This window comes from Gouania willdenowi, chromosome 13 (assembly GCF_900634775.1).
Source record: "Gouania willdenowi chromosome 13, fGouWil2.1, whole genome shotgun sequence".
In the NCBI taxonomy this organism is placed as follows: Eukaryota; Metazoa; Chordata; class Actinopteri; order Blenniiformes; family Gobiesocidae; genus Gouania; species Gouania willdenowi.
In genome coordinates this window covers 43,518,533-43,546,080 of record NC_041056.1, presented here as the reverse complement: position 1 = coordinate 43,546,080, position 27,548 = coordinate 43,518,533, and the positions used below count along the sequence as shown (strand labels likewise).

General features: G+C 39.9%; 1 protein-coding gene across 4 annotated transcripts; it reads right to left on the bottom strand.

Moving 5' to 3' along the window:
• Positions 1-639: 639 nt before the first annotated feature.
• tex12 (testis expressed 12) lies at positions 640-27,548 on the bottom strand. 4 transcript variants are annotated; one of them, XM_028465501.1, is made up of 5 exons: positions 27,423-27,548; positions 24,008-24,138; positions 10,054-10,168; positions 6,919-6,970; positions 640-934 (listed from the first exon to the last, which is right to left on the bottom strand). In XM_028465501.1, exons 2-5 carry the CDS (start codon positions 24,122-24,124, stop codon positions 790-792), a joined length of 429 nt encoding a protein of 142 aa, XP_028321302.1. In that variant the 5' UTR covers positions 24,125-24,138; positions 27,423-27,548; the 3' UTR covers positions 640-789. The 4 variants fall into 4 exon arrangements, with proteins under 4 accessions (XP_028321302.1, XP_028321304.1, XP_028321305.1 ...); XM_028465503.1 differs by having other exon boundaries at positions 10,063-10,168; XM_028465504.1 differs by having other exon boundaries at positions 24,023-24,138.

Below are 27,548 nucleotides of genomic sequence, written 5' to 3'. Positions count from 1 at the left end.
GTGAAATAACACAAAGTTTGGGTCCAAAATAAAAATGAAGTAACAAAGAAAAATAGTTTTATATCCCAATAAAGAGTAACTTTTAATAAACATGTTCCAGACCCAAACACACACTGACTATTTAGAGGAGCTGACATGTCCACCAGATAGGATGTATAGCAGATCTATTTCTATATTCTGAGAGAGTAGGTGGAGCTTATTACTATACCATATTTACCTTTCTATGTGATGGAGTTACAGACATATTGAAAGATGAACATGGAAGATAAATAAGGACACACCCCCTCACTACATTATCCATATCTCATGAAGTATTGATCAGATCAAACTAAACATTTACAATGAGAATAATTATGGAATAATTGGTAAAAATGTCAGAATTTCTGGAGACTGATTGAAATTATATAGAATGATAATATAAAAAGTAACATTCTAAAAGCCGTTTTAATTCATAAAGTGAAATCAAAGTGAACACAAACAGCTTTTCTATAAATTTCCTGTTTAATACATCAGGCAAGTAACAATAAATGTTACATTCCAAAACGATGCCAATAAAAAGAGCCACAGTGAGTAAACTCTAGATGAAACAATGTTAAATACCTACCCACAGACATGCAGGGTACAATTACAAATGCTCACTAATAAGAAATGATTGTGTTAAAAATAACTATTTATTTCCAACTACATTACAAAAATACACTGTCAATAAACAGCAACAAATCACAAGCTAGCATAGCTACTTCTAGTGTTGTGAAGTGGGCGTGGCCATGGCATCAGCGCGTAGCATAGCTAACCCTGCAGTTTGTCAGAGATCAGAGCCAGGGTTTGCTTCAGCTGACTCTTCTTCTCCTGCAGGTGAGATTCCAGATGTTGTGCTTCTGATAAGATGCCCTCCAGGTCCTTCATCTGACAGGAGTCTGCTGCAGCTCTATCACTGGAACCAAACCCATGGGAAAAAGAGTCAAAGTCTGCTCTGAAACCAGCTCTACACACTCTGAGAGCTATGCTACTAGCCTAGCACTCATCGTCACACCTGTAGGTGGCGCACAATGTAAAAACAGTTTCATACATATTTTCAATATTTAGCTCATTTTTCTTTCATTTTAACTCGAAATTCATGTAAAACAGTATGTTCAACATCATTGTTAAAAAATGTGTTAATGTAAATGTTAAATCTAAATGATAAATGTTAAATGTAAATGTTAAATCTAAATGTAAATCTAAATGATAAATCTAAATGTAAATGTTAGATCTAAATGTAAATCTAAATGAAAAGGTTAAATCTAAATTAAAATGTAAATGTTAAATTTAAATGTAAATCTAAATGATATATCTAAATGTAAATGTTAAATCTAAATGATAAATCTAAATCTAAATCTCAAATCTAAATTTAAATGTTAGGACTAAACCTGAATAGTAAATCTTAATGTAAATGTTAAATCTAAATGCAAATCTAAATCTAGATGTAAATCTAAAAGTTAAATGTTAAATCTAAATGTAAATTTTTAAGATAAAGGAAAATCAAAATGAAAATGTTAAATCTATATGAAAATCTAAATGTAAATGTTAAATGTAAATGTTAAATGTAAATGTTCAATGTAAATGTTAAATCTAAATGTTAAATCCAAACCTAAATGTTAAATCTAAATAAAAATGTTAAATTTAAATGTACATGTTCAATCCAAATGATAAATCTAAATGAAAAGGTTAAATCTAAATGAAAATGTAAATGTTAAATCTAAATGTAAATCTAAATGATATATCTAAATGTAAATGTTAAATCTAAATGATAAATGTAAATCTAAATGCAAATCTAATTCTAGATGTAAATCTAAATCTAAAAGTTAAATGTTAGATCTAATTGTAAATCTAAATGTTATATCTAAATGTAAATTTTTAAGATAAAGGAAAATCAAAATGAAAATGTTAAATCTATATGAAAATCTAAATCTAAATGTTAAATGTAAATGTTAAATGTAAATGTTAAATCTAAATGTAAATCTAAATGTTAAATCCAAACCTAAATGTTAAATCTAAAGAAAAATGTTAAATTTGAATGTACATGTTAAATCCAAATGATAAATCTAAATGTAAATGTTAAATGTAAATCTAAATTTGAATGGTAAATCTTTATGTAAATGTTAAATATAAATGTAAATTAAATCTAAGTGTTAAATCAAAATTTAAATGTTAAGTCTAAATCTGAATGGTAAATGTGAAATCAAAATGTTAAATCTAAATGTAAATGTTAAATCTAAATGCAAATGTTAAATCTAAATCTAAAAGTTAAATCAAAGCAAAGTGGGCAGGTCAGCGCCTGTCGATCACGAGGCCCCGCCCACATGACTGAATGAGGCTCAGTGAGTGAGGAGAGGGGAGGAGTCAGAGACACGGTGGGATGGTTTCAAACTGAGGAAATGTAAATGTGCGTTCACACCAAACCCGACCAAAGCGACTAGATTTAATTCAAAATCAATGTAAAGCGACGCGACTTGTGAAATTCCAGCGACTGGATTCCACAACTGAGTCGCTAAAAGTGGAAAAATTAGAGTTTTTCAAGCAACAACTCCACCTACCATCACTGTGTGTAGAGCTGTGGCTGCACTGAAAGGGCTGTACACTTCCTCTACTGACTGGGCCCAAATGAAAGTGAAATACTTCTAAAATAAACCTTTTAAATTCTATGCATATTTTGAGTGAACTCATCCTTTAGAAACTCTGTAAGTTGATCATTTAAACCATAAGTACGAGCGGAGCTGTCTATGATAAGTGCTGTAAACGTACGACTGTAGAAGAAGTGATCAGCCCTCTCAGTGCTGCACACACACACATACCTATTTATACCATTTTTATTATTTATACTATTCCTACTGTTCCACGGTCGTCACATTACTGGAGTGATGAAGCGAACAAAAACCATGACTCGTCACAGGTGATTTAAACAATGTAGTCACTTCAGTCGCGTTCGGTGTGAACGCACCTTAAAGGTCCTATATCTCGCTAAATCAACTTTTTTTTAGCTTTTAACCTTGTTACAATGTTAATTCCTAATCAAAAACTCCCCCAAAGTATCATTGGGCTTTTTTCCTGCATCTCTGAAAAATCCTCACTAATACTGCTCTCTGAGCTGCTGCTCCGCCTTCTTCTGAAAAACGAGCAGTCTCTCCCCAACTGACGTCACAAAGTCTGAACCGCCCCCTACAGGAAGTGCCTGCTGCCGAAGCCACGCCTCCACAGTAAACATACACGGCCACTCTCTGACAGCTAAAGGCTCATGCTGCTTTGCCAGGGCTAAGTCATGAAATGGGCGGAACTCACAAGGAGAGAGAGATGGAGCTCCAGAGGAACCGTGCGTCTTAACTTCGGGTTGAAAGAAAATAAGTCATATTTCTTAATAAGTTAGTATTTTGTTTTGCCAAATGTTAAATATTAACCATAGTTGACTTTGGAAGGATATATGTCCTTTAAAGAGCGGTAATGACTGGTGTACAGGCTGAACATCAGCTGCTCTCACATTGTTTAACAGACGGAAACATTATGCGCCCTCCCACCGTCTGCCCGGGGACGGGCTGCGGTTCAGCGAGGTGCCGCGCTGCCTTGGGCGGGGTGGGGCTGTTGGCTGGGGCCTGCTGTCCTCCGGGCTGTGCTGGCGTCGGGGGTGTCTCATGTTGGCGCGGGGGTGATTGGGGGTGGTCTCCGTGGGTGGGGGGGGCTCTGCTGGCAACATTGATGTGGGGTTGCGGTGCCTGGCTGGGGGGGCATGGGTTCGCCTACCTATCGGTCCGTGGCTGGCGGGGTGGCCCTGCTTGGGTGGTTGGTGGCGTCCTCTCTCGTCGGGGGGACCGGGGCCGCCCACCTCTGGAGGGTGCTATGTCGTGGTGTCGTGCGGGCCTGCGCTGGCCCTGGTGTGGGAGCCGGCCTCTCTCCTGCGCGGTCGCCGCCTGCTTTGGCGGGGCGGGCCGCTTTGGGCCGGCTGGCGGCAGGGGTCGCTTCCTGGACTGCTGGGGGATGTGGCTGGTGCCTGGCTCCGCCTGGGGGGGGGGGGGGCCCGCCGTGCTCCGTATGGCCACCGCGGTTCGGGGGGTTGCCGCTGGGGGTCTCCGGTTGTGCTGCTCGGCGCGTCTCTGGGGCCCGCGGTGCCGTGTGCCCGTCTGCGCCGTCTGCCCTCTCCGGTGGCCCGCCGTGCGGATGGGCCGGGCTCCTACCAGACAGGCCTCCTACATGGACACTTCACATCGCTCACTCACTCCCAGCTGGTCTGGCTCACCCACTTGTTGCACCACACTCACATACCCAACCCTTGGGGGGCTGGATGGTGGGGCTAGGGGTGGAGGGGGCCGCCGCCTGCGCTACCAAGTAGTGGCGCGGGGGCGGCACTCCCACCTCTGGCTGCCCTACTAATCCCTCCAATTTTAATTACACCTCAACACACCACCCCCCGGATGGTGGGACCACCACTTCCACCCTCCGGAGCTATTGCACCACATACACATATATACACATAGGCTGGATGGGGAGCACCGCTCCCCTCCATCCACCCTTTTTTAATAGCACTTCATGCATTCACTAAGCACATACACTCACTCAGGGGATAGTCCGTTGATGGCTGGGCTACCGTGTGGGGATCGGGGGGTGCGGTCGGGCGTGGCAGGGCGGTGGGTCTCTGGGGGTGTGGAGGGGTGTTGCTGGGGGCTCCCTTTGCGGGGTCTCTCCGGGCGGTGCCGGCCTGGTGGGGCGTGGGGGTGCCCCTTCCCTGCGGGTGGGGCTTGGCGCTTGTCTTGTTTCCTGGTTGCCTTGGGGGCGTGCCTCGCGGCGTGTGGGTCCGGGGCGGCGTGCCGCGCTGCTGTGGGGGGTGGGCGCGCTGGGGGGTACCGGCGTCTGCGCCGGGGTTGCTTGGGCAGCGCCCTGTGAGCCGGGCTCTGCGGTGTGGCTGGGCCCCTGGGGGGGGGGGGGGGGGGGGCGATCTGGCACGCTCTGGGGTGCCTGGTCGGTGCGCCTGGGGGCCGGCGGGGCGGCTTGCAGCATCCCCTTGGTGCCCTCGGCGACAATGGGCGTGGTTGTCGTCCCTGGGGGCGCTGCTCTCGGTGCTGCTTCCGTTCCGGGTCCTTTTGGCCTGGGGTCCGGACCCTGCTGGCTCTGGGCCCACCGGCGGGCGCCCGCCGGCTGCCCGTTCCGCGCGGCTCTGGCCGTCTGCTGGGCGGGGGCCTTGGCTCCTCTGCTGGGGTCTCGGGCGGGGGGCTCTCTGGGCCCTTCCCTCGGGGGGTTGGGTGCTTGGGTGTGGGTGGGTGGGGGGGGCTGGATGCTGGCGGGGGGCCTTGGGGTTGGGGGTTGGGGTCGGTGGGGGGATGCGCTGGGTGCTCGGCTGCTTGGGCCTTCCTCGGATGTGTGTTTGGGGGGCGGTGGCTGCCTCTTGGCCTGGGATCTTGGGGGCATCTGGGGGGTTGCCTGGGGATCCCTGGCCTCCGCTTTCTGCTGGCCTGGCTGCATCTACATCAATAAAAGATTTCTTACCCTTCCTTAGGGAGGGCTGGTGATGGTCACAATTAAGCAATAAAATAAATCAATGTATTTTATTGCAATAACAAAATATGCATTGCTGTCTCATAATGATTGCACTTCCTGTGGTGTTGACCTTTGACAGCATGTGCAGACAAGTAAAAAAAAAAAAAAAAAAAAAAAAAAAACATTTACAGTAGGTTTACACTTAGCGACCGATTTAACATTTAAAGCACGTCTTTGTTTTGCTCCTCCTCAGATGTGACGATGCAGATTTTCATCTTGGAAACGTTTCTTTTCTTGCCCTTCTTTGTTTGACCTCAGTGGGCGGGGCCTCCGTACCAGGAATATTTAAGGGCGTAACATGTTGATGACAATAGAATTCAGCACTTGATCATTTGAAATCCCACGTTGGTCCTGTTCTACGACACAATGTGAACTCACATTTACACATGTTTACACACACGGTTGATAAATGAGGACCAATGTGTGCACGGGGAGGAAAATGTTCCTTTCTCATGATAATTCACAGAAAGGCTCCTAATAAACTTCATGTGAAACAAGTTGGAATCAACCACAACCGGCCCGCGGAACGTCTCCGCGCCGAATAGCACGTACCACGTTCCTGAGAATTCAGTCAGATGACTCGGTTCCACCGAGTAAAAAAAGACTAGCATTGGATTTTGGTATCGGTGTCGCAGCAATACAGAGCTGATACCGGACCTCATTCCCAGCACCGATACCGTACAGGACTGGTTTTCAACATCGATAGATTGAGAATTTAGAAATCAACAAGCATTAACGAAAAACGCCCCCCGTGACACGTACGGGGTAATGGACCCATCTATATATTGGTATGTACCAATGATTCCAAACCACCAACCGTCGTCTCACAAATAAATGAGAAATGAACTTTGGCTTTTTTTTTGGGGGCCCAAATTGAAAATCGCTCCGAGAGTCAATGCGCACACATCCATAGATTATACTAGGGGTGTTGAAAGAAATTGATTCGGCAATATATTGTGACATTATGTCGCGTAATTCTCGGATCGATTCAAAATGTTTCCATATAGATTTTTAAGTCATACTTATGAAAAAAAAGTTGCAATAATCGGGATACGAATCATATCGCCAGATGCCAGAAAATACACACCCTTAGATTATAACTGCCAAATTTCAGCCCAATCTGTTCACGAATAACAGAGGAGTATCGATTTTAATTAGTGTACGCAACAACAACAACAACAACAACAACAACAACAAAGTGAGGGTGTTTTGAGTCCGGTAGCCCAGCCTAAAAACAGGAAGAATGAGCTCCAATCACACATGTAGAACCCAAATATATTACATATAGAAGCCTAATCACTAGATATGAAACATTAATAAGACACTTCCACTGTAGTAGAGGAACGCTGGAATTACCTCAACATTTCAGCATATTTGGAGAGCAGCACGCTAAGCTCTGCACTAGCATCTAAAAGACAAAAAAGAAGAACATCACATATTATTACATGTGGTTTTAAAGGTCAGTAATAGAATAAATTCATGCAACATCCACTTAGTCAGTGTTATAAATACAAGTATGAAAATGATAGTGGAAGTTAATCAATTCCAGAAGAAGGTGGGAAAGGTTTGATTTCATTACATTAGATGTTACATTTTGTTTTACTCTCTGGGCCCGTCACTTTACAAAATGACATAAAAAATAAAACATAACAGATTTATTTGGAAGAAGAACTTTACATTTATTCAAAAGGAGTTTCATTGAATTTGTCACAAATTCAATGAAACTCAACAATATTTGCAGGTATTCATGGTTTTCCCATGATGTTTGTAGAACACGATGGAAGTTATTTTTAATCTCAAATTGTTGAAAGAAACCATTTTTTTCCCCAAAATTCTGCTCAATCCTCAAATTATGAGACAATATTTCCCCAGATTAAATAAATCTAGTCCCTACGTGTCACCTAATGCTTTTTTAGGGGTTTAAATTATTACTTGAAGTAGTCAGTGAATAAATATTTACTTTGTTTAATAGTTTAAATATAATCAATAAAACATTAATTAAATTTAGATAAAAGAGAGGTACAATCCTAGCAAAATATGTCTTAACTTTTTGAACAACATTTTATAATGTATTTGTTAGCTGCTTCCAAGTGTGTAGTAATAAACCCAAATAAAAATCTGATTTTACTCCTATTTATTTTCATAACTATATGCCACAATCATTAATACAGTTAAATGTGAACCTAATGGAATTTAAACTAATGCTTTTGTGGAGCCGTGTAGAGATTTCCTCCCGTGTTGTTTCTCTTTCCTTCATCGTGTTACATTTACACACAAACTGGATCTGTTTTTCTTCTGTTGTCATGGTAACTCGTGCTATCGGCGCTCCATTGATGATGGACTTTTATAGTGCATGTGCACGCGTGCAACTCAAGGGCCCAATCCCAATATTCACACTCACGAGCTGAGTTTCCTTTACAAGTTTTTCACAAAATAAAAGTGATATTTCTAAATGTCCACAAAGTATAATTGTGCTTTGAAGATGTTTCCATTGAAGGTTGTTTTGGGGGCGGAGCCTGGTAACTCATCCCGTGAGATGGACACTGCATACAAAGGTTGTTTCACGTCTATCGTGGTACTAATAATTTTTTAAGTATAACGCAAAGAAATGTTTGGGTCTTCTCTTCTGTCCACACGTACCGCACCATGTTTTCTCAGAGAGAAGTGGTCATGTGACCAGGTACGTCACATGATATGATGTGTATTTGCAGAAAAGGTGTTTCCATGGTGCTTTTGCGACACATTTCAATATCGAAACATCTGAAATTCCTCCTCATCCATCCATTCATTTTCAGACCCACTTGTACCTGTTTTGCAGGGTAGCGGGGGGTCTGCCGCTGCCTATCTATGGCTCACACTGGGCACTAGGCAGGGGTACACCCTGGACAGGGCACCAGTCCATCGCAAGGCAACACAGACCCAAACAAACACTCAGACTCACCTTCACTCCTACGGCTAATGTAGAGACTCCAATCAACCCAACAGTCATGTTTTTAATGGTGGGAGGAAACAGGAGTAACCCACGCAGCAGAGGGAGAACATGCAAACTCCACACAGATAGGACCCAAGTGTCCACCTTAAGGCTTCAACCCAGGACCTTCTTGCTGTGAGGTGGACGTGCTAACCACTAAGCCACCGTGTGCTCATTCCTCCTCATGAAAGTGTTATTTTAGTGATATTTGAGTGTTTTTTTCAAAATTCATGTGTTTCCACTAGTTTTTATTGAGATATTTAGATATTGTGCATTTCCAAGGGTAATGGAGACACAGCTACTGACAACTACTCCCACTAAGTCCTGAGGGCTCAAGATAGTGAGTGTGAGAGGACATTAGGATTGGGCCTCTTGGAGTTGATTGAACTAGAACTAGATCAGATACTCAGAGTTCTGTGATAGACTCAGGCTGCGTCCCAATAGTCCCTCCTTCTCCTTTCCTAATCACTTTTCCTTAACACTGTGGATGAGGTCACGGGGTTAAGGAAAGGTGTTAGGAGAGGAGTGAGGAAAAGGACATCACATTTGTTTAGACAATCAGACGCACTTCCTCGAGGTGACGTAAGAATCTGACGGCCGCCAAGGTTAGTGACGTCTGTCGTGATGACAAAACTACACATTTCTGAAAGTGGACTAAGAGCACATTAATAACATGAGGAACTAAAGGTAAACTAAAAGAATGTCACTGTGAGAATGGTTGATCACCTTCTACTCACTAATATGAATTATGTTAAATAAAATAACATGTGGACAAAAATGTCTCTGATCCATTTTTCTAGAACCACAGAGTGTCTGTTTTATATCAGTTATAATCTGATTATATGTCTGACATATCATAAGACAGTGATTCTCAACTGGTGGGTCGGGACCAAAAAGTAGGTCGTGGACCTGTACTGGGTGGGTCGTGGACAGCTAGTAAAAAATAAATAAATTCTTAATATCTCTCAAGTTGGACTTGTTCTTTTAACAGGCATGCTGTGAAATGCATGTTGCACAGGAAAATATATAGATTTATGTTTAAAAAAGATTTAATATGTGTCTTTATAAATTTGGTTGATTGAATTCTAAAAAGAAAGTGGGTCGCGATTGAATGACTGGCAAAATGTGGGTCCCAGGGTGAGAGCAGTTGAGAACCCTGTCATAAGATATGGGTTTAATATTATTTATTTAAAGTTGTTTGAATATTATTGCATTGGTAACTTATTTCCGTTACTTATCGTGAGTTTCCGTGAGAGCTCAGGTGTGCGCTTCCTTTTAAATGTTGTCGCTGCAAGGAATTGTGGGTCATCATTATGTGGTCCCCTTTAAAGGATGTATCGGTGTTTCCTAGGCTAAAGGAGGTTATAAAGGAAGCATTGAGCCTCTTTTCCTGAGATTAAAGTGGATAGGAAAGGAGATAGGAGGGACTGTCTGTTGAACCTCCTACCTGTCAGCTATGATGGATTTAGCTTGGTGCTTAACAATATGTTTGCTCTGTGAGTGTTCCTGTGATAAACCACCTGCATCACCTGCAGCTGTCGCCTGAAATGAAGGAGCTGATGACTCCACAGGAACAGGATCAGGACCAGGAACTGGTGGTTTTTTCTTCTTACTTGGTGAGAGCATGCATTCAATCTGTTCCGATAAACAATGGATCAATGAAACACTCAGTCCACAAAGCAAACATCCCACAATTACTTTCTTTTTAAACATTTGACACACACAGTTTAAGCTCTAGTCCTCCTTTCTCTTATTTCTGAACCTCCCCCCCTCCTTTGTCCAACTAAAACATTTTGCTTGGAAAACTATTTAAAAACATCTATAGATCATAATGATGGAATGAATGAGTGATAACACACATTTTAAACAATCTCATGTTGTAAATAGATGAATGAAACAGTCTTTAGTGCAGTGGTTCTCGGGGTGGGCAATACGGAAAAAAATGTCTGTAAAATCACAATCATCATTTTATTGCAATTTTTTCATTCAGATCATTTAGACTATTTTCAAGTTATCTACCAGTAAAACAAACCAACTCACCTACTTAAAATCACTGTTCTAAATGGGGAAAAAGGAGTAAAAAGCTCATATTTTACGTCAGGGTACTTTTAAAATATTTTTGAAGATTTCTGTCAGCAATTCATTAAACTGGTTCCCAGTACAATTAATATTAGACAACAAAGTTATTTTAGTCACAGTCTTTTTACTTTGTTTAACTAAAGTGGTGTAGCATTAGCATTAGCAACACTTGCTACATAACAAGGCAGCATGTATTTTGAACCCCTCATTTCCCACAGTCTTAATCATATCATAATCATATCTTTTACCAGATAAAATGTTACTGCTTTGGTTACATTAGGCCTGGGTGATATGGACCAACACTCATATCTATATATTTTTCCTCAAACTGGTGATGGGCGAAATAAACTCCATTTATTTTTATTTTTTTCAGTACAGTTTTAAAAGAAAAACAAGAATATCAGTGGATAAAAACACCCCAAAGACCCTTTTATTCATCACTAACAGCACAATATCAACTTTTGTGCCACTTTTGACTTTTTCCTTCATTAACTTTGCTGTTTATATGTTGTTTTGATAAAAATAATACCGAGAACTGCAAGCGGTTATGAAAGGGCGCCAAGCCTTCCCGTGCGACTCGGCCCCCGGGTTTCGCGGAGCCCATGGAAGTACGTCATGAAGGATGACGGGCTCATGGTGAGCGTCAGGACACATGCTGTGAACAGGTGGATATGAAGTTTTGGAAGATGTGATTTAAAGTGTGAAAGCTTCAGGCCAAAATGCATTTGCACCCATTATAGCGCCACCTAGTGGTGCACTTTTTGGTATGGGTGATCTGTGTGCTCTTCTATAGTTACCCTGTAAATTTCACAGCCCTCAACATAATATTTCTGCTGAAAAAAGGGTTTGTTTATTTATATGTTATGTAGTAATAAGCCACGCCCACTTTGACCAATCGCTATTAACTTCGAGATACAGTCCCAGGAGCGAACCAAGGTCATACCCACTAAATTTGGTAACAATCAGTTGTGCCATTTAGGAGATATAAATTTCTCATAATTGCAGTGCCCCCTAGAGGCCTAATTTATTCAAATCTGGCTCATATCCCCACAGTCACATGCCAAGCAAGGATCTCAGAATTGGTGGTGTTAGCAATTATTTTGACCAAGATATGCAACAGTTTGCATTTTAATAGCTAGTTAGAAAACTATACTCTTTAATATTTTGCGCATATTTTGCCCGAACAAATTTTTTTGCTGAACTGTAGATCAGGTCCAAATGAGGACTCTACGTGCCAAGTTTCACACTGATTGGACAAAACCCCAAGGAGTAATTTGAAAAAGTAGGTTTTTGATATGTCGTGACTTACAAAGAGCAATGTGCTGTGGGAGTGGGTGTGGCCTATGTCATAAAATGCGACTCTATGTCGGGAACATGTGGATATGAATTTTATGAAGATGTGAATTAAATTGTGAAAGTTAAAGGCCAAAGTGTTTTTGCAATTATAGCACCACCTAGTGGTGCAATTTTTGGTATGAGTAAGAGATATAAATATTCATTATTTGTAGCGCCCCCTAGTGGTCTACATCATTCAAATTTGGCACATACCCTCACAGTCACATGCCAACTAAGGATCTCAGATTTGGTGTTGTTAGCATTTATTTTGACCGAGATATGCTCCAGTTCGCATTTTTATTGCTCGCTAGAAAACTTTACTCGTTAATAATTTGCGCATAATTTACCCGAACAAACTCATTTAGTTAACTGTATATCACGTCCAACTGAAACACTTTCGTGTCAAGTTTCACGCTGATTGGACAAAACCCCAAGGAGGAATTTGAAAAAGTAGGTTTTCCAGTTTTTGCGATTTTTCTCCGACAAAAGTTTAGGCGGAAATGGGCGTGGCCTCAGTGCTATTCAAGGAATCTGTGGATATGAAGGTTTTAAATTTGCAACAAACGGTGTGGGAGTTATTAAACGCGTTGACCTTTGTTATAGCGCCACCTGCTGGCGGACATATGTGAATTTTTGCGTCCAAGGTCCCCTGGGGGTTTTGGACCCAACCACCAAAGGGCACCACCCTACCTTGTACGGTTTAGCCTGCAGCACCACTTTTACCAACGGAACTATAAAAGGTAACTATAATAATAATCGGAACGATTACAATAGGGTTCCTAGCACCGCTGGTCCTAGGAACCGCGTATGCTTACATACGCGGTTCCCTGGCCCCGCGGGCTTGGCCCCTTAATAATAACAACTACAACATTTCAAAAATTTTTCAGAAATTTCAGGCGGCCCATTTGAACTCCAGGCAACCCCACATTGGGTCCCAATCCCATGGTTAAGAAACCCTGATTTAGAGGCTCCTGAATAGATTTATTTCTAGTTTTAAATAATGCTAATTTTAATTATCTCAGCAAAATTTAAATTTTCTAAGTAACTGCAAAGTAAGTTGTTTTTTTTTTTAATTTTAATTTTTAATTTTAATTTTAAATTTTAATTTTAATTTTAATTTTTAATTTTAATTTTAAATTTTAATTTTTAATTTTAATTTTTAATTTTAATTTTAATTTTTAATTTTAATTTTAATTTTAAATTTTAATTTTAATTTTAATTTTTAATTTTAATTTTAATTTTAATTTTTAATTTTTAATTTTTAATTTTTAATTTTAATTTTAATTTTTAATTTTTAATTTTAATTTTTAATTTTAATTTTTAATTTTTAATTTTTAATTTTTAATTTTTAATTTTAATTTTTAATTTTTAATTTTTAATTTTAATTTTTAATTTTAATTTTTAATTTAAATTTAATTTTAATACCTATTACCTACGGTAGCAGACTAGGGCCAATTTTGATGGAGAAAATCATTTTGGGCAAGTCAAGAATAAAGTCAAAATGTCGAGATTAAAGTTGAAATTTAGAAAAAAAAGTAAAAAAAAATTAGATTAAAGTAAAAATGTAAAAAATCTACTCAAATAAAAATATTGTGAGCTAATGTTTCAAAGCATAGGGGGATCTCAAAGTACGAGAGCGAGCGCTGCTGGCGTGAGTCTTGTAGGGGGGTCTGGGTGCATTTCCCCTCCCCAGAAAATTGTGAAATTTTTTAACCCTTTCACAGCCAAATTTACAAAGTGGAGGATGAAGCACACAGTAGAGCTTCACCATGGATCCATTACTGCTGCAAAACAGCAACTCAGCTCAACTCAACTTTATTTATATATTACAGCAAAGTTTATATGTTACAACAAAGTTTGTATATTACAACAAAGTTTATATATTACAACAAAGTTTATATATTACAACAAAGTTTATATATTACAACAAAGTCATCTTGAGCTTAACAAAATATAAAGTTCATAGTATGAAAAAGAACCCAACAAGATCCACATGAACAAGCATTTAGCGATAGTGGGAAGTTTCCATTAAAGTCAATGTGTCAATTTCCACCGAATGCAAATCTGCTCCAGCACAGCACTGTAACTGCTGAGTGATGCTGCTGCTCTCCTCAGCAAATACGCAGCACTTCTATTTCTGTTGGATGCTGGAGCTGTGCTGCACAAGTTAACAAAAATAAGCCCGTGCGGGACAGGAAGTAATGCACAGACACAGAATAAAATATCCAGATTATTTTCAAAATAAAATACTCAGAGGAAAACACCAACCTTCCAGAAACCAAGTACACATTCTGACCTTTCCGTTGATACCATGGTTGACCTGATCCGAGCACTTTTAAAATTGTATTTCACATATAAATATTGCATTTATCCATGGTTGAATCACAAATATGTATCACGTGATTACACGTCAATTAGTGAGATCTCCTGAGTCATTGCTGCAACAGATGAGCAGCAATTGCTAGACAACAGATGGCGCCGCAGTCCCGGAGCAGAGCAGTTACGGCGCAGTCACGGATCTAGTGGAAATCCAGGGTCAGGGTTCTCAGCAGCAATGTTGAGCATAGGGGCCCCTGACATTGTCATTTTTGTCCTTTACAAAGTAATGGCGCCCCCTACGTTCAGTTTTCAGCAGCGTAGGAGGATTTTCTGTTTTTTCCTTCTTTTTTTTTATATATATATATATATATGTTTATTTGATAGGGACAGAACAAGAAGCATTGCTATAAGTAACCGATGCCATATTCATAGGCCATATAGCTAACAGCTAATTTGCAGACCTGGTCCCTAAGACATAAAAATACATCACATTTACATAAATCATTACAAATAATACAAATTACAAAAAGCAATAAAATATTGTACACGTCTGTTGTGTCTACAAGTTTGATTCAGTTTGAGCCATTGTTTAACTTTACTTTTAAACTCATGCAGGTCTGTTAAAGTTTTCAGATCAGCAGGTAAAGTGTTCCAGATCTGTGGCCCTTGTACTGTGAACGCTGTCTGTCCAAAAGCTGTTTTGCATGTGGCTGGTCTGCAGTCTCCACTGACAGCGCCCCTAGTGACGATCCCGTGAGCTGCACATTTTTCAATCATCCCTGCAGCGATACCGGGAGCGAGGTTGTTGACACATTAAAAAACAAATTTCACAAAAGAGTACTTCTTAAAATTTTCAAAACATAAAAGATTATGCTTCTCTTGAATTTTGCAATAGTGCCACATCATGGGCTTTTTATCAAGCACTTTTAAAGCTTGTTTGTACAGGGAGATCACACCTTTCTGAGTGGACTGATTAGCTTGGCCCCACACACTGATACAATATGAAAAGTGAGACAAGATCATTGCGTGAAAGTACAACTTGGCTGCACTGATTGACAAGCAAGATCTTATTAGACGAAAACAATTCAAATGAATCCTAATAGTCTTAGTTATTTTCTTTACATGAGCTCCAAATTTAAGATGGGAGTCCACCACAACTCCAAGATATTTGAATTCATCTACTCTTTCAATATTTGTATTATTTATTTGTATCTGAAAGCTGTCCATAGACTTTTGCCTCATTGAAAAACACAGACACTGTTTTAGAACAATTTAAAGACAGACAATTATCCTCCAGCCACTGAGACCCTGATCATTTGTCTGTTTAGCAGCTCTGCAGCTTTCTGTGGCGTCTTTGCTGAGACATAGATGACAGTGTCGTCAGCGTACAGTTGGCACTCAGCCTCAGTGCAAATGGCTGGAAGGTCATTAATATAAAGACAAAATAAGATGGGACCCAGGATAGAACCTTGTGGTATCCCCATTTTGTATTCCTGAGGTGCAGATATAGTGCCACTGATTTTCACACTCTGTGTCCTGGAATCCAAATATGATGTAAACCAGCTCAGAGTTTATTCTGAAAAATTAAACTGCTTTAATTTATGCATGAGGATAAGGTGGTTGACAGTGTCAAAGGCCTTACGAAGGTCTAAGAACACTGCTCCAACCACATTCCCTGTGTCCAGGTCTTTTTTTAATGGTGTCTATTAAATAACCAGTAGCTATTTCTGTTGAATATTTTGGCCTAAAGCCGAACTGCTTTGGATGAAGAATATTATTATATTCAAGATAATTGTTTAATTGATTTGCAACTGTTTTTTCTAGTACTGTTACGTGCAAGTGAACTTGACACTGTTGTGACCTCCTCTGTTTTTTTAGCAGGCTAATCATCTGGCTGCAGCTGTGCTCACCTGGCCTCGTCAGAGCCCTGCAGTACATAAGGGCTCGATCAGCACACTGAAAGGAGGTCTTCAGGACAGTCTTCAGAGGAAGTTTTGATGAGCAGTCGGGACAGAGCTGTTTTGCATGGTGGCCGTACCTTTTGTTTGGTTCTCAGTGTGGTGGTAAGGTGTAGGGTTAGGTAAGACGAGGTACCTCTTACATTTTACACACCTAGGAATTTTGTGTCTAGAAACACTAGGTAAGTGGTTGGTGCCACCCCATGTATGTTTTGGCCTCTTCTTTAGTTAGTTAGTCAGGATTTTAGTTTGTTCCTTTTCATATTAGAGTGCAAGAGTTTGCTTGGGCCTGGTTTGTTTTGTTGTTTTCAATTCTTTGGCACTAACCTCCCAGTCCTCACCTTCCCCACCTGGGAACTGTTCGTCCTGTTGTAACGACAAATAAAACTCTGTTAAACACTGAACTGTCTTTGCTGCTGTTTGACCGTCTGTTGCTGTCCGGGTGCCCTTTTTGAGCCCTCGGGTTGTAACAAGTACTTCGGAGAAAATTGGAAGAATTGAAATCGGTCTGTAATTACAGGCTTGATCAGGATCTCCTGTTTTAAAATTGGGCTGATAAGACCTTGTTTTAATTTCTGTGGAAATTTCTCACTAGTGGTTGACAGGTTTACCAGATGGGTCAGGGGGCCAGATAAAGAATCTTTGTGCTTTCTGACAAAGTCGGAGTCTAATCCGAATACATCTTTGGCTTTAGATGGTTTAAGATGACTGATTATTTGTTTAATACTAGCCTCATTTGTTTGTGCAATAGAGAATGTAATTTCCAATGGGTTTGTTGGTTTTTCATTGAGCTCTATTAGTTTAAAAGATGCTGCTATTTGTTCCACTGATGTCACAAAATAGGTATTGAGCAAAGATGCCATTTGCATATGGTCAGTAATCAGTTTGCCATCGATATTTAGTTGTTTTATGGCTCTGGCGTCTTGTTTGGAATCATTTTTAGTCAGTCTATGAATATGTTTCCAAAGACAAGCACTGTTTCCTTTGGATTCATCCATCAAGTGCACAAAGTATGCAGTTTTAGCTTTTCTCATCTCACTTACCTTTTACATAATAATTGTTGCACAATTGGACACAAAGGGACTTCCAGGCATGCACGGGTTGTTTTAACTCACTTTTTAATCTGAATAACCCAGAAACACATACATCACCCTCACCATCTATTTATTACAGGTGACCTGCTGGAACGCACCAGTCTTTACCTGAACAGGGCTCTACGCTAACCAGTGGTGGCACTGGTGCACTTAACGTTCTCTGTTGGTCGCACCCTTTTTTTTTTTAAGTCATATATGCTGATGAATAGTTGACTTAGTGTCAACATTTTGTTTTCAAGCAGTGGCTGAAATAACAGGTTATTTATTTTATATCATTTTAAAAGATGTAACAAATGTTTTAAATAACATTAAATCATAACATGTTACATGTTTTTATGTTTATTTTACATAAATGCTGTACATGAATTAAGTTAACAGTAACATAACCATCTTATCATCTGCATTGTTTCACCCCATGAATTAAATTCAGAGGGTCCAGCTCTGATAGTGGGGTCTCCTAACCCTCTTCCCCTGGTCAGGGGTCTGTAACCTTTACTCTACAAGGAACCATTTAACCTCATCTCACCTGGATTAAAGTCCTCCTGGAGCCATAAAGACCTTCTCTATGAAGACAATACAGTGGATTACATTATATACAGTTATAATTATATAGAATAATGTTTGATTTCATTTATATTGATCATGTAAATAGAAACTTAAAAACAGTTTAAAATAAAATAAATTACCATCAATAAATAAAACTGTATCTTTATCATCAAATTCTTACACATCTCAGTTTACATGAACACAATGTTTATAAAGAAGATTTTTTTAGTTAATGTATTTGAAAGGCTACAAAAGTAACATGAATATAATAACACATGATCATGTGATCAACACATGCTAATTACTCATTTCTTGCCACACATAAAACATACATATTTAACCTGTACATTGGTGGTTAAATGAATCTGTTCCCACACAATTAAAATCTGTATTTTCTTCCAGAAATAGTGTTTTTGTTGGTTTAGTTTCTTACCAGGGATTTAAAACTGAAGGTTAGTCACAGGTGGAGGAAAGTTGATGGCAGTGTTAGGCGGTAACGCGTTACCGCCCCAACATCACTTTGTTTACAGTGGCGCTACATGGTTTTGCGGGATGCCGTGCCAAACACGGTAAAACAGTAGAAGAAGAAGCATTGTCAGCGTGTTTCTGTTTACATCACGTGCGCCAATCATGGCGAGTCAATGCGAGAGCAGGACGAGCTTCTCAGAGTGGAAATACACGCATTATTTTTGTCTCCAAAAGATGCATCAGTGAAGCTAAGCTAACGCTGTGGCTGGATTTTAATGGACTGTGACTGTTATCCAGGAACAGATCAGCCAAACTATTGCACGTTATGTTGTTGTAAATAAGAAGCCTGTCGCTGCTGCTGAGTCACTGCTAACAGCAGCTCATTAGCATGATATGTTTAGCATTGTGTAGCTGAGAAAAATGCTGTGAATTAGCTTTTCCACATTTATTTTTATAAGCATTTTCAACAGCAGAATGTGTACCTGGAATATGCACAGCTTACTTTACATTACTGTGTTAAGGCTGAAAAATTACTGTTTTAATTTTGGAACAGCTGTTTTATGCTTTATATGAACATCATTTATGGTTGTTTTATAGCAGTTGATCAACAGTGGATTATTATATTATTACAGCACTAATATGAAGCTGTATGGACACAAATGACCCAAAATAAATAATACATTCTTTAATTCTAAGTAACTTAAAAGTTACTTTTTCCAGTAACGCATTATTTTTGGTGTAAGTAATCAAAATAGTAACTGAGTTACTTTGTTAATGAAGTAACTAGTAATTGTAACTAGCTTTGTCACATGGAGTGAGCAGAACCATCTACAGCTCAATGTGACAAAGACCAAGGAGCTGATTGTGGACCTGAGGAGAACCAAAAGGCCAGTCAGCCCTGTCTCAATCCAGGAGGTCAGTGTGGATATTGTGGAGGAGAACAAATACCTGGGAGTGGTGATAGACAATAAACTGGACTGGGGGAGGAACACTGACTCCCTCTACAGGAAAGGCCAAAGCCTCCTCTACTGTATTTACTGAGACGCTGAGGTCCTTCAACATCTGCAGGAAAATTTGCTGGGGGAGCAGACTGAGGGTCACAGACACCATCAGACTCAACAGACTCATCCGCAGGGCCAGTGACATTGTGGGGCTTAAACTGGACTCTCTGACAGTGGTGACAGAGAGGAGGAGCCTGTCCAAGGTGAAATCCATCCTGGTCAATGTGTCCCAGCCACTCCATGATGTGCTGGTCAATTACAGAAGCACCTTCAGCACCAGGCTGATCCAACCATGGTGCTCTACAGAACGCCACAGGAAATCATTCCTGCCTGTGGAGATCAAACTGTATAATTTATCTTTGTAACTTCACAGCTTGATTGTTGTATATATCTAAATCACATTTGTATATTTGTATTATTTTGTAAATATCTGAATCATATTGGTATATATTTGTATATTATTATTATTATTATTATTATTATTATTATTATTATTAATGGTGCTCCGATCGATCGGCCACCGATCATTATCGACCGATCTCCGTGGAAAAGTATGTGATCGGCGTTCGCCGATCAATGCCTTACATTGCCGATCACAAAAACTGATCACCTGTCCTGTAGCTCATACTTTGCAGCCGGCAGAGGCTCTGTGTGCAGAGTAGTGTCCCCTCCCCCTTTCCTGCACACTGCGCAGGTGCGCGGCGGTAAACCACAACAACAAACATGTCTGCCGTGTGGAGCTTTTATAAGATCAGTGAGAGTGATGTAAAGTTTGCATCCTGCAACACATGCAACGAAAAAATACCTCGCAGGGGAAGCACGTTAAAAGTCTTCAACACAACAAACTTGATCCGACATTTGAAGAACAAACACTTGACGGAGTACGGTGAGTTTTCGGGGCTCACGGCAGACAAAGAAACAAAGACTGCAACAGTCATAAGGCAGTTAACGCACCCCACGCTTGGCAACACTCGTCTGTATGAGCGTCAGAAGGCTCAGCAAATAACCAGGAAAATAATTGAATTCATCGGACTAGATGACCAGCCTTTCTCAGTGGTGGAGGACACCGGGTTCCGCCAACTACTCTCTCACTTGGAGCCCCGCTACATGCTACCGGGACGTAAATGTTTCACAGACGTAGCCCTGCCAGAGCGTGGATGAGCACAGGAATAGACTCATGACCCAAAAAGCAGAGATGCTCCTCTTTATTAAAAATAATCTTCCCACAATGCTTCTCAACAAATCATAGACATTTGGCATGTGGAAATGCTGTTTAAGATATTTTTTTTTCTTCAAAGCAAACACACTTTACGTTCAGTTGTTCTATTTTTCTGTTTCAAGGTCTTTAAACCATATTTATGTTATTTAAGTGACAAATGGGCTATTTTTTTTTATTTATTTTATGTTTTTACATACAAAGCAACAGACCCCTTATATTTATTTTATAAATCATAAGAAAAGTAAGTACTAAATAGTTTTTGTTTTTGTTTTGTTTTTTTGACAAGGCACAACAGAGTTTGCCAAGCCATGTTCTCAGGCATTTTGATTTAGCAACTAATGATAGTTTATTTGAATTTGAATGTATCCTTTGTTACTTGACATGTTGTGAGATATACTTTTATTTATTTGATTTTCTGCACTATTCAGCCTGTTGAGAGCTTTAATGTTTTCAATCTGTTAAAGATTGTGTTACTGATAGCAGGTCATTTTAACTAGTTTTTTTTCAGTTGCTGCATTGTCCCTGCAAGGCTTTAGTATTTTTTCTTTTGAAAAAGTAAAAACATGCTTTTCTCTAAATCAAAGTGATTTTATGGTTCTTTTTTCCAAACCGTCTAGCCGGTAGCACTCATCATACTACAATGCAAAATTTACAGCCAATCCATGTGATCGGTATCGGTGATCGTCAGCGATCGGCTCTTTGGCTGATCGCTATCGGTGATCGGCAGCATAAAACCTGATCGGAGCATCCCTAATTATTATTATTACTATTACTATTATTATCTATCCAACTTTTTTCTACTACTGTTATGTGTGTGTTTCTGATCCCTATTTTTAACAGTCTTTACTTAATTATACACTTATTTATTGTTTATTCTTCTTTGTCTTTGTTAATGTTTTATTCTTTATTTGTGATGTGTTCTGTGGCTGTAACAAAAGCAATTTCCCCCTGGGATCAATAAAGGAATTGTGATTCTGATTCTGATTCTGATCACTGGTTGATGGTCTGTAGATGTTGCAGGAGGTGAAGTAGGAATGTGCTGAGTCATTGTACAACGTGATTTATTTTAGGTTAACAAATTGTTATATTATGATTTTACTTGTCATTAATCATTAATAATCTCTGTAAAAAAATAAATAAATATTTATTTCATAGTTTTTTATAAAGCTATAGGGAGCCATTGTATAAGAGTCAAAGGGCCACATTAGGCTCAGGAGCCACAGGTTGCAGACCCCTGCTCTGGGAGAACCACAGCTGAACATCTGGCCTGTCATCATAGTCCATCAGTTCTGGTCCCTCCATGATGGTTCTGATGAGGTCATCCTCTGTGGTGTGGAATCATGTATGTGCTGGACGTGTACGTTCTTCCTCGCGCCCCCAGGTCCAATAAATGCGGCCGTGAACGCAGAACGGACCGTGTCTGTCCCCAGTGTTTGCAGCAATGTGTGTTTGGAGACATGGCAGCGTGTGTAGCGTCCATGTCAGACCCTGATTCACAGGAGGACGACTCAACAGGACGAGGAAATTTCCTCCTTTTGGATTTTCACTCGCACTCGCACAGATGCAAACACATTACATTTTTACTCACGCACACTGCAAAAATAGTCGCATATGCGACAAATTTGGTCACAGTCTCAAGCCCTGCTGAGGACCACTTAGCTGTCCCTGATGCTGCCTGTGTACATCCTCCTCTTGGGAACTGTAACCACCGTCCATTATAAACAGTGTTTCAACCACACATAGCGTTTAACGACACATGAAGCTGCTCGTCATGGTTATAACTCACAACGGATCATTCTACATGTACTCGCATGGATGTGAATACCATCTGGTTGAAACGTGTTCAGGCTTAAAGAGACATCGGCTTCATTCTGGTGGTGTCAGCATCCTTTGTACACGCGTGTGTGTTGGCGCACAGAGGACGCTGTGTGTGTTTGTTCCAATATTACTGCAGCAGGTATCACATAATACAGTACCTTATTTAAATTTGAAAAGCGTGTCTTGGAATCAGTCTAATCAGTATCTACTAGTACAGTACCCGTCGGAAGTACAGTATGTATTCATATAGTGGGAGGAGCTTAAGGAGAGCAGTTAATTATGGCCAAATGAGTATGTGTTTGAAGGTTGGATGTACAAAGAGGTGTACATACTCTGTACTCTGTAGTGTTATAAAGGGGTTTATTTGTGAGAGCAAAATTTTCATATTCTTTTCATTTGGTGTGTATTTCTGTAATATATGTTTTTGTGAGTCATTTTGAGTGTTTTTGGAGCCTTTTTGTGCATTTCTGTTGTCGTTTTGAGTACTTTTTTATAAATATTGTTTAGTTTTTTGTTTTATTTTCACTCATTTAGTATATTTTTATTATAAATACTGTGTGCGTGTGACTCTCTACCTGATTACCGTGTGGGACTCTCTCCATATCCTCCGTGGGTCTCTCACACACACGCATGCGCATCAGCCTGTGCACATGCACATACTCCGTCACAGGTTGTTGAAATGCGTGTGTAGAGAAAAACAAACAGACCCGTGGGAACTATTTGAAACTTCCAGGAACTCTTCTGTTGTCAAACTCTCTCTCTCTCTCTAAACGGCTCTGTGTGCGTTCAGCATGTACATCCAAGGTGCACATTTGGTTAAATTGCATTTTTTTCGCCTTAAGCTTTCAATACAGAAACCATAACTTCCAGGTCCCATCCATCTGGTCTAACCAGGGAACGGTCAAACAAACATGAAAATAAACATTTTGAAACGTAATCACCAAATAAGGAACAGTCAATCAAACTTGAAACATGAAACTATCTTCTTCTCTCTCTCACTCGTTTGCCTGTACGCAGGTCTGATGCTACTCCAGGTCTGATGCTACTCCAGGTCTGATGCTACTCCAGGTCTGATGCTACTCCAGGTCTTCAGTGAGGGTTTTGGCTCTGGCCACACACGTGACTCTAGCTCGCCACTGTGATTGGCTCTGGCACGCACCGGAGCAGAGCAGTGAAATAGATATAGATTGTGCTCTGGCGCTGAATAGTTAAAAGCTGAATAGGTTTCACTTCTGGGTGAACATATATATATATATATATATATACCAAGTATGAGTAACTCTCTAACTACATTCATCATCACCTTCACCAATTCAACAAATAACTTTTAGCTTTTAAGTAAAGTTAAAAAAAAAACTATAGCTTTACCTCACTACATTTACACCACGCAATCCCCCTATGCTCGGAAAAATTCCTGGTGAGAACCCTGAGCTTTAACCTAACTCCCTTTGTGTCCAAGTGTGCAACAATTATTACCACAGTAAACATTGAAAAATGAAAAAACAGAAAATCCCCCCTACGCTGGTTGGAACACAGCATGGGGCGACAGCACAGCGTAGGGGTCTCTACGCTCAACAGCACAGGCAAACCCTGACACCTCGTTATTGGTGTATCACTAATATAATGTAAACTCCAACCTGTTTGGTCTGTACCTCGGGGGCCATGGTGCGTTTGGGGTCCCTGATGATGTCCACTGTCGTTTTCTTTAACGCGTGAGGCATCAGTTTTTCCACAGTTGGTGTCATCTCATTCATTGTGATCAATGATACTATAAATAAGAGAGGAGGATGTTAGAGGTGCAAATAGTGTCAAACAGATGAGCCAAAACAAATACACAAATACTACAGAGACAGAGAGAAAAGAGCAACTAGCACGTATAAAATATCAATTATAGCTGCTAAAACAGAGTAGGAAGATGAAACAAAGGTGGCATTCAACTCACAACTTCTGTCCCTATAGAGCATGTGTCAAACTCAAGGCTCAAGGGGCCAAATCCGGCCCACGGGAAAGTAAAAATGATGATCATGTGTAAATGACCAAATAATGTAGTTGTGGATATATCAGTAGGGTTACAAAGGCCAGAAAATATTAGACAAATTTGCACGGGAACTTAAGCTCAGGAATTTTGGCAATATTAAAAAAAACTGAAACTTTTCATGGGAATTATTTACTGAAATTAAGCAGAGGAGTAATTTTAAATGACTGCATCATGTCCATCTAGCAGTGGATCTTGGTTCCTACCCTCATCTATAGTCATGAGCTTTGGGTCATGACCCAAAGAACAAGATCATCAGGTACAAGCGGCTGAAATGAGTTTCCTCTGTAGGGTGGATAGGCTCTCCCTTAGAGATAGGGTGAGAAGCTCAGTCATCAGAAGAGCCAGATGAGGTGGCTCGGGCACCTGATTAGGACGCCTCCCTGGTGACGCATTCAGGGTACGTCCCTCTTGAAGGAGACCCAGAGAGATACCCAAGGCACGCTGGAGGAACTATGTCTCTGAGCTGGTCTGGGAATGCCTCAGGTTCCCAGGAAGAGCTGGAAGAAGTGGATCAGGAGAGGAAAGTCTGGGCCTCCCTGCTCAGGATGGTTCCCCCACAACGTAACCACAGATAAGTGGGAGAAGATGGGTGGTTGGATGGATTAATGGATGGATGGTAACTTGTGCTGCTTTTTGTCTCTAAAATATCAGAAAAAGAAACTAAAAGAGTAACTAAACCCCAAACCCACTGTCTTCTGCTGAATACATGTGTATTTGGTATTAAGTAGTGCTGTTTATTAATTCTAGTCCCACTCTTCACATTTTTTAATTTTTTTAATTAATTCATTTATTTGATTGGGACAGTGCATGTTAATGGACATACATGAATGTAAACACGCCAGTTTGTAGCCAGTGGCTAATTTCCATCTGTTGTCCCTAATGGGGGCGTGGTCACATGGGGCTGGGTTACAAGGGGCTATGTATAAAATAAGACCGTAAACCATACACAAATACCAAAAGTTCATAATGGCACACACGAGGTTAATTCATTTCATACATCTAAAACACCCACATTCACAAACCAGACACTACTCACTATTATAGTCTACTCACTAGTGCACACACCCCACTAGTGCACACACCCCACTAGTGCACACACCCCACTAGTGAACTCAACCCAGTGTTGCTATGAGTGAGAACAGGTTTGCTTTGACCATAACCAGTTTTTCATTTCAGATTTAAAAGAGCTGAATGTTGGGCATTCTCTCAGTGTCATCGGTAGACTATTCTACATGTTTGGACAGATAGTACAGTTTGGCCAAAGGTAGAACGTCTGTGAAGTATCACCAGTCTCCTCTGGTGACCTTTCAGAATGTTCTTTACGTTTAATAAACTCCTTTAAAGGCGGGGGAGCGAGGGAATGCAGGCCCTTGTAAATTAGACATTCTTTTTTAAGTTTAATCATGTTGTTAATATCTAGCAGTCTGTGTTTTTTCAGAACATGACAGTAATGGTGGGATAAAGGTTTTTTATGAAGTGTTTTTAGAGCTCATTTGTAGAGGTTTTCTATGGTTTTAAGTGTTGTGGGACACACAAGTGACCAGCTAGCTAGGTAGTAATCAATATGAGAAATTATCATAGAATAAAAATGTTTTTGAGGTTGTTCCGAATGTGACGTAAATTTCGATTATTATATTGACTAACGCGAGCAACTTTTTTTACGTGACTTTTGAATGTCAGTGTTAGATCAAGGATAACCCTTAGATACTAGATTCCTGGACAACATCCAGTTCTACACCCTTAACAAAAACATCTGATTAACTTTGCATGTATTTCTAAAAACGTTACTCTGAACAAACCATTTTTTAGTAAAAGTATTTTCATTTTGCGTATTTAGCTGTAAAATGTCAGTTAGCCCTCTATGGGTTGAACGCTGCTATTACAATTGAATGTTTCTATTGGCTGAGAGATGATTTTGATTCCCCTGCCTCATCAACTTCCACTGTTGGCCCCGCCCCTCCTATGGAAGCTGAGAGGAGGGAGGAGGGTTTCTTCCAATCACAGCCCTCAATGAGCATTGATTGACAGCCTCAATAAGGAAGTCTAATGCTGCGTGGGTTCCTGTGGTGATGTTAGTGACTCTGTGTTTCTATAAAGATCAGATTCTGCTCTAATCAGAAGGTTCATCAAGCTATGTGTGTGTTTACAGACACATTGCAGGGTCTCCCACAGAAAACTTGCTAAACCAGGTGGTACAGAAGCCCATTGGTGGCCCACCGTGTTTTTGTAAAAAAAAAAAATGTTAAAAGTTGAACGGAATTTTAAAATGATGGCTATCATGTGTTATTATAAGCCATTTATTAACAATACTTAAACATAGAGTCTTACAAAAAGGCACAATTTTGAAATATGGTTTTAACAAACACAAAAAACATACAATTTAATAATATAACGTAAAAAAAATAATATCAATTGTTTTCACTTAAGTTAAATTCTAGTGAATCTTACAACAAGCAAGTCTATTATTTTTATTATTCAATATATTTTTCTCTTATTTTGTGTTTTTGTTGTATTTACTGTGTTGTTTGGTATTATTTAAAATATTCTCTCTGTATTTTTGGTGTCATCATTTTTAACTACAAATATACGTTATAACAAAAACTATTTAATGCTTTCAATTGTTAATTTTCCTCTCTCTGTGTGTCTGAAGTACCCCCTGTAGTACACGTACCCCCATTTGAGAAACACTGATGTAAAGTAACAGCAACACGTCGCTTGCACATGCGCTGAACGACCACACGGTGGAGCAAGCTAGCTCATAACAAAATGTTAAATAAATACTTTTTTAAAGGACTTTAGGGTATAAAAACAACTTCGTTTCATCAGCTTAGTAATAGTTAATAGTATGCAGAGTAAAAGCCGAAAAGTATAGTTGAACTTGTAACTGTGACTGTAATGAAATCAATGCTAGCAACAAAGCTAGGCACTTAGCTTCGATGCTATATTCCAAATAAACCCATATAACAATGTATTTAAAACACTTTAAACAGAAAGCACAGCTTTAATGTACTCACAGAAATAGAAAGATGATCTTTGCTGAGGACGAAAGGCTCACGTAACGAATGACAGTTGATTAGTTAATTAGTAATAAATATTAATATAAACCGTCAGGCATTCAGCCAGTGCTGCGTTCATGGTCC

Bases quoted from the DNA above. Each gene is read 5' to 3' on its own strand.
- tex12 (XM_028465501.1), bottom strand. From the start codon at position 24,124: ATGAATGAGATGACACCAACTGTGGAAAAACTGATGCCTCACGCGTTA. The intron at 10,169-24,007 runs GTTGGAGTTTAC...TTATCGGAACAG, and splicing joins CCGAGGTACAGACCAAACAG to ATTGAATGCATGCTCTCACC. The intron at 935-6,918 runs GTAATTCCAGCG...GTTTGGTTCCAG, and splicing joins AAATATGCTGAAATGTTGAG to TGATAGAGCTGCAGCAGACT.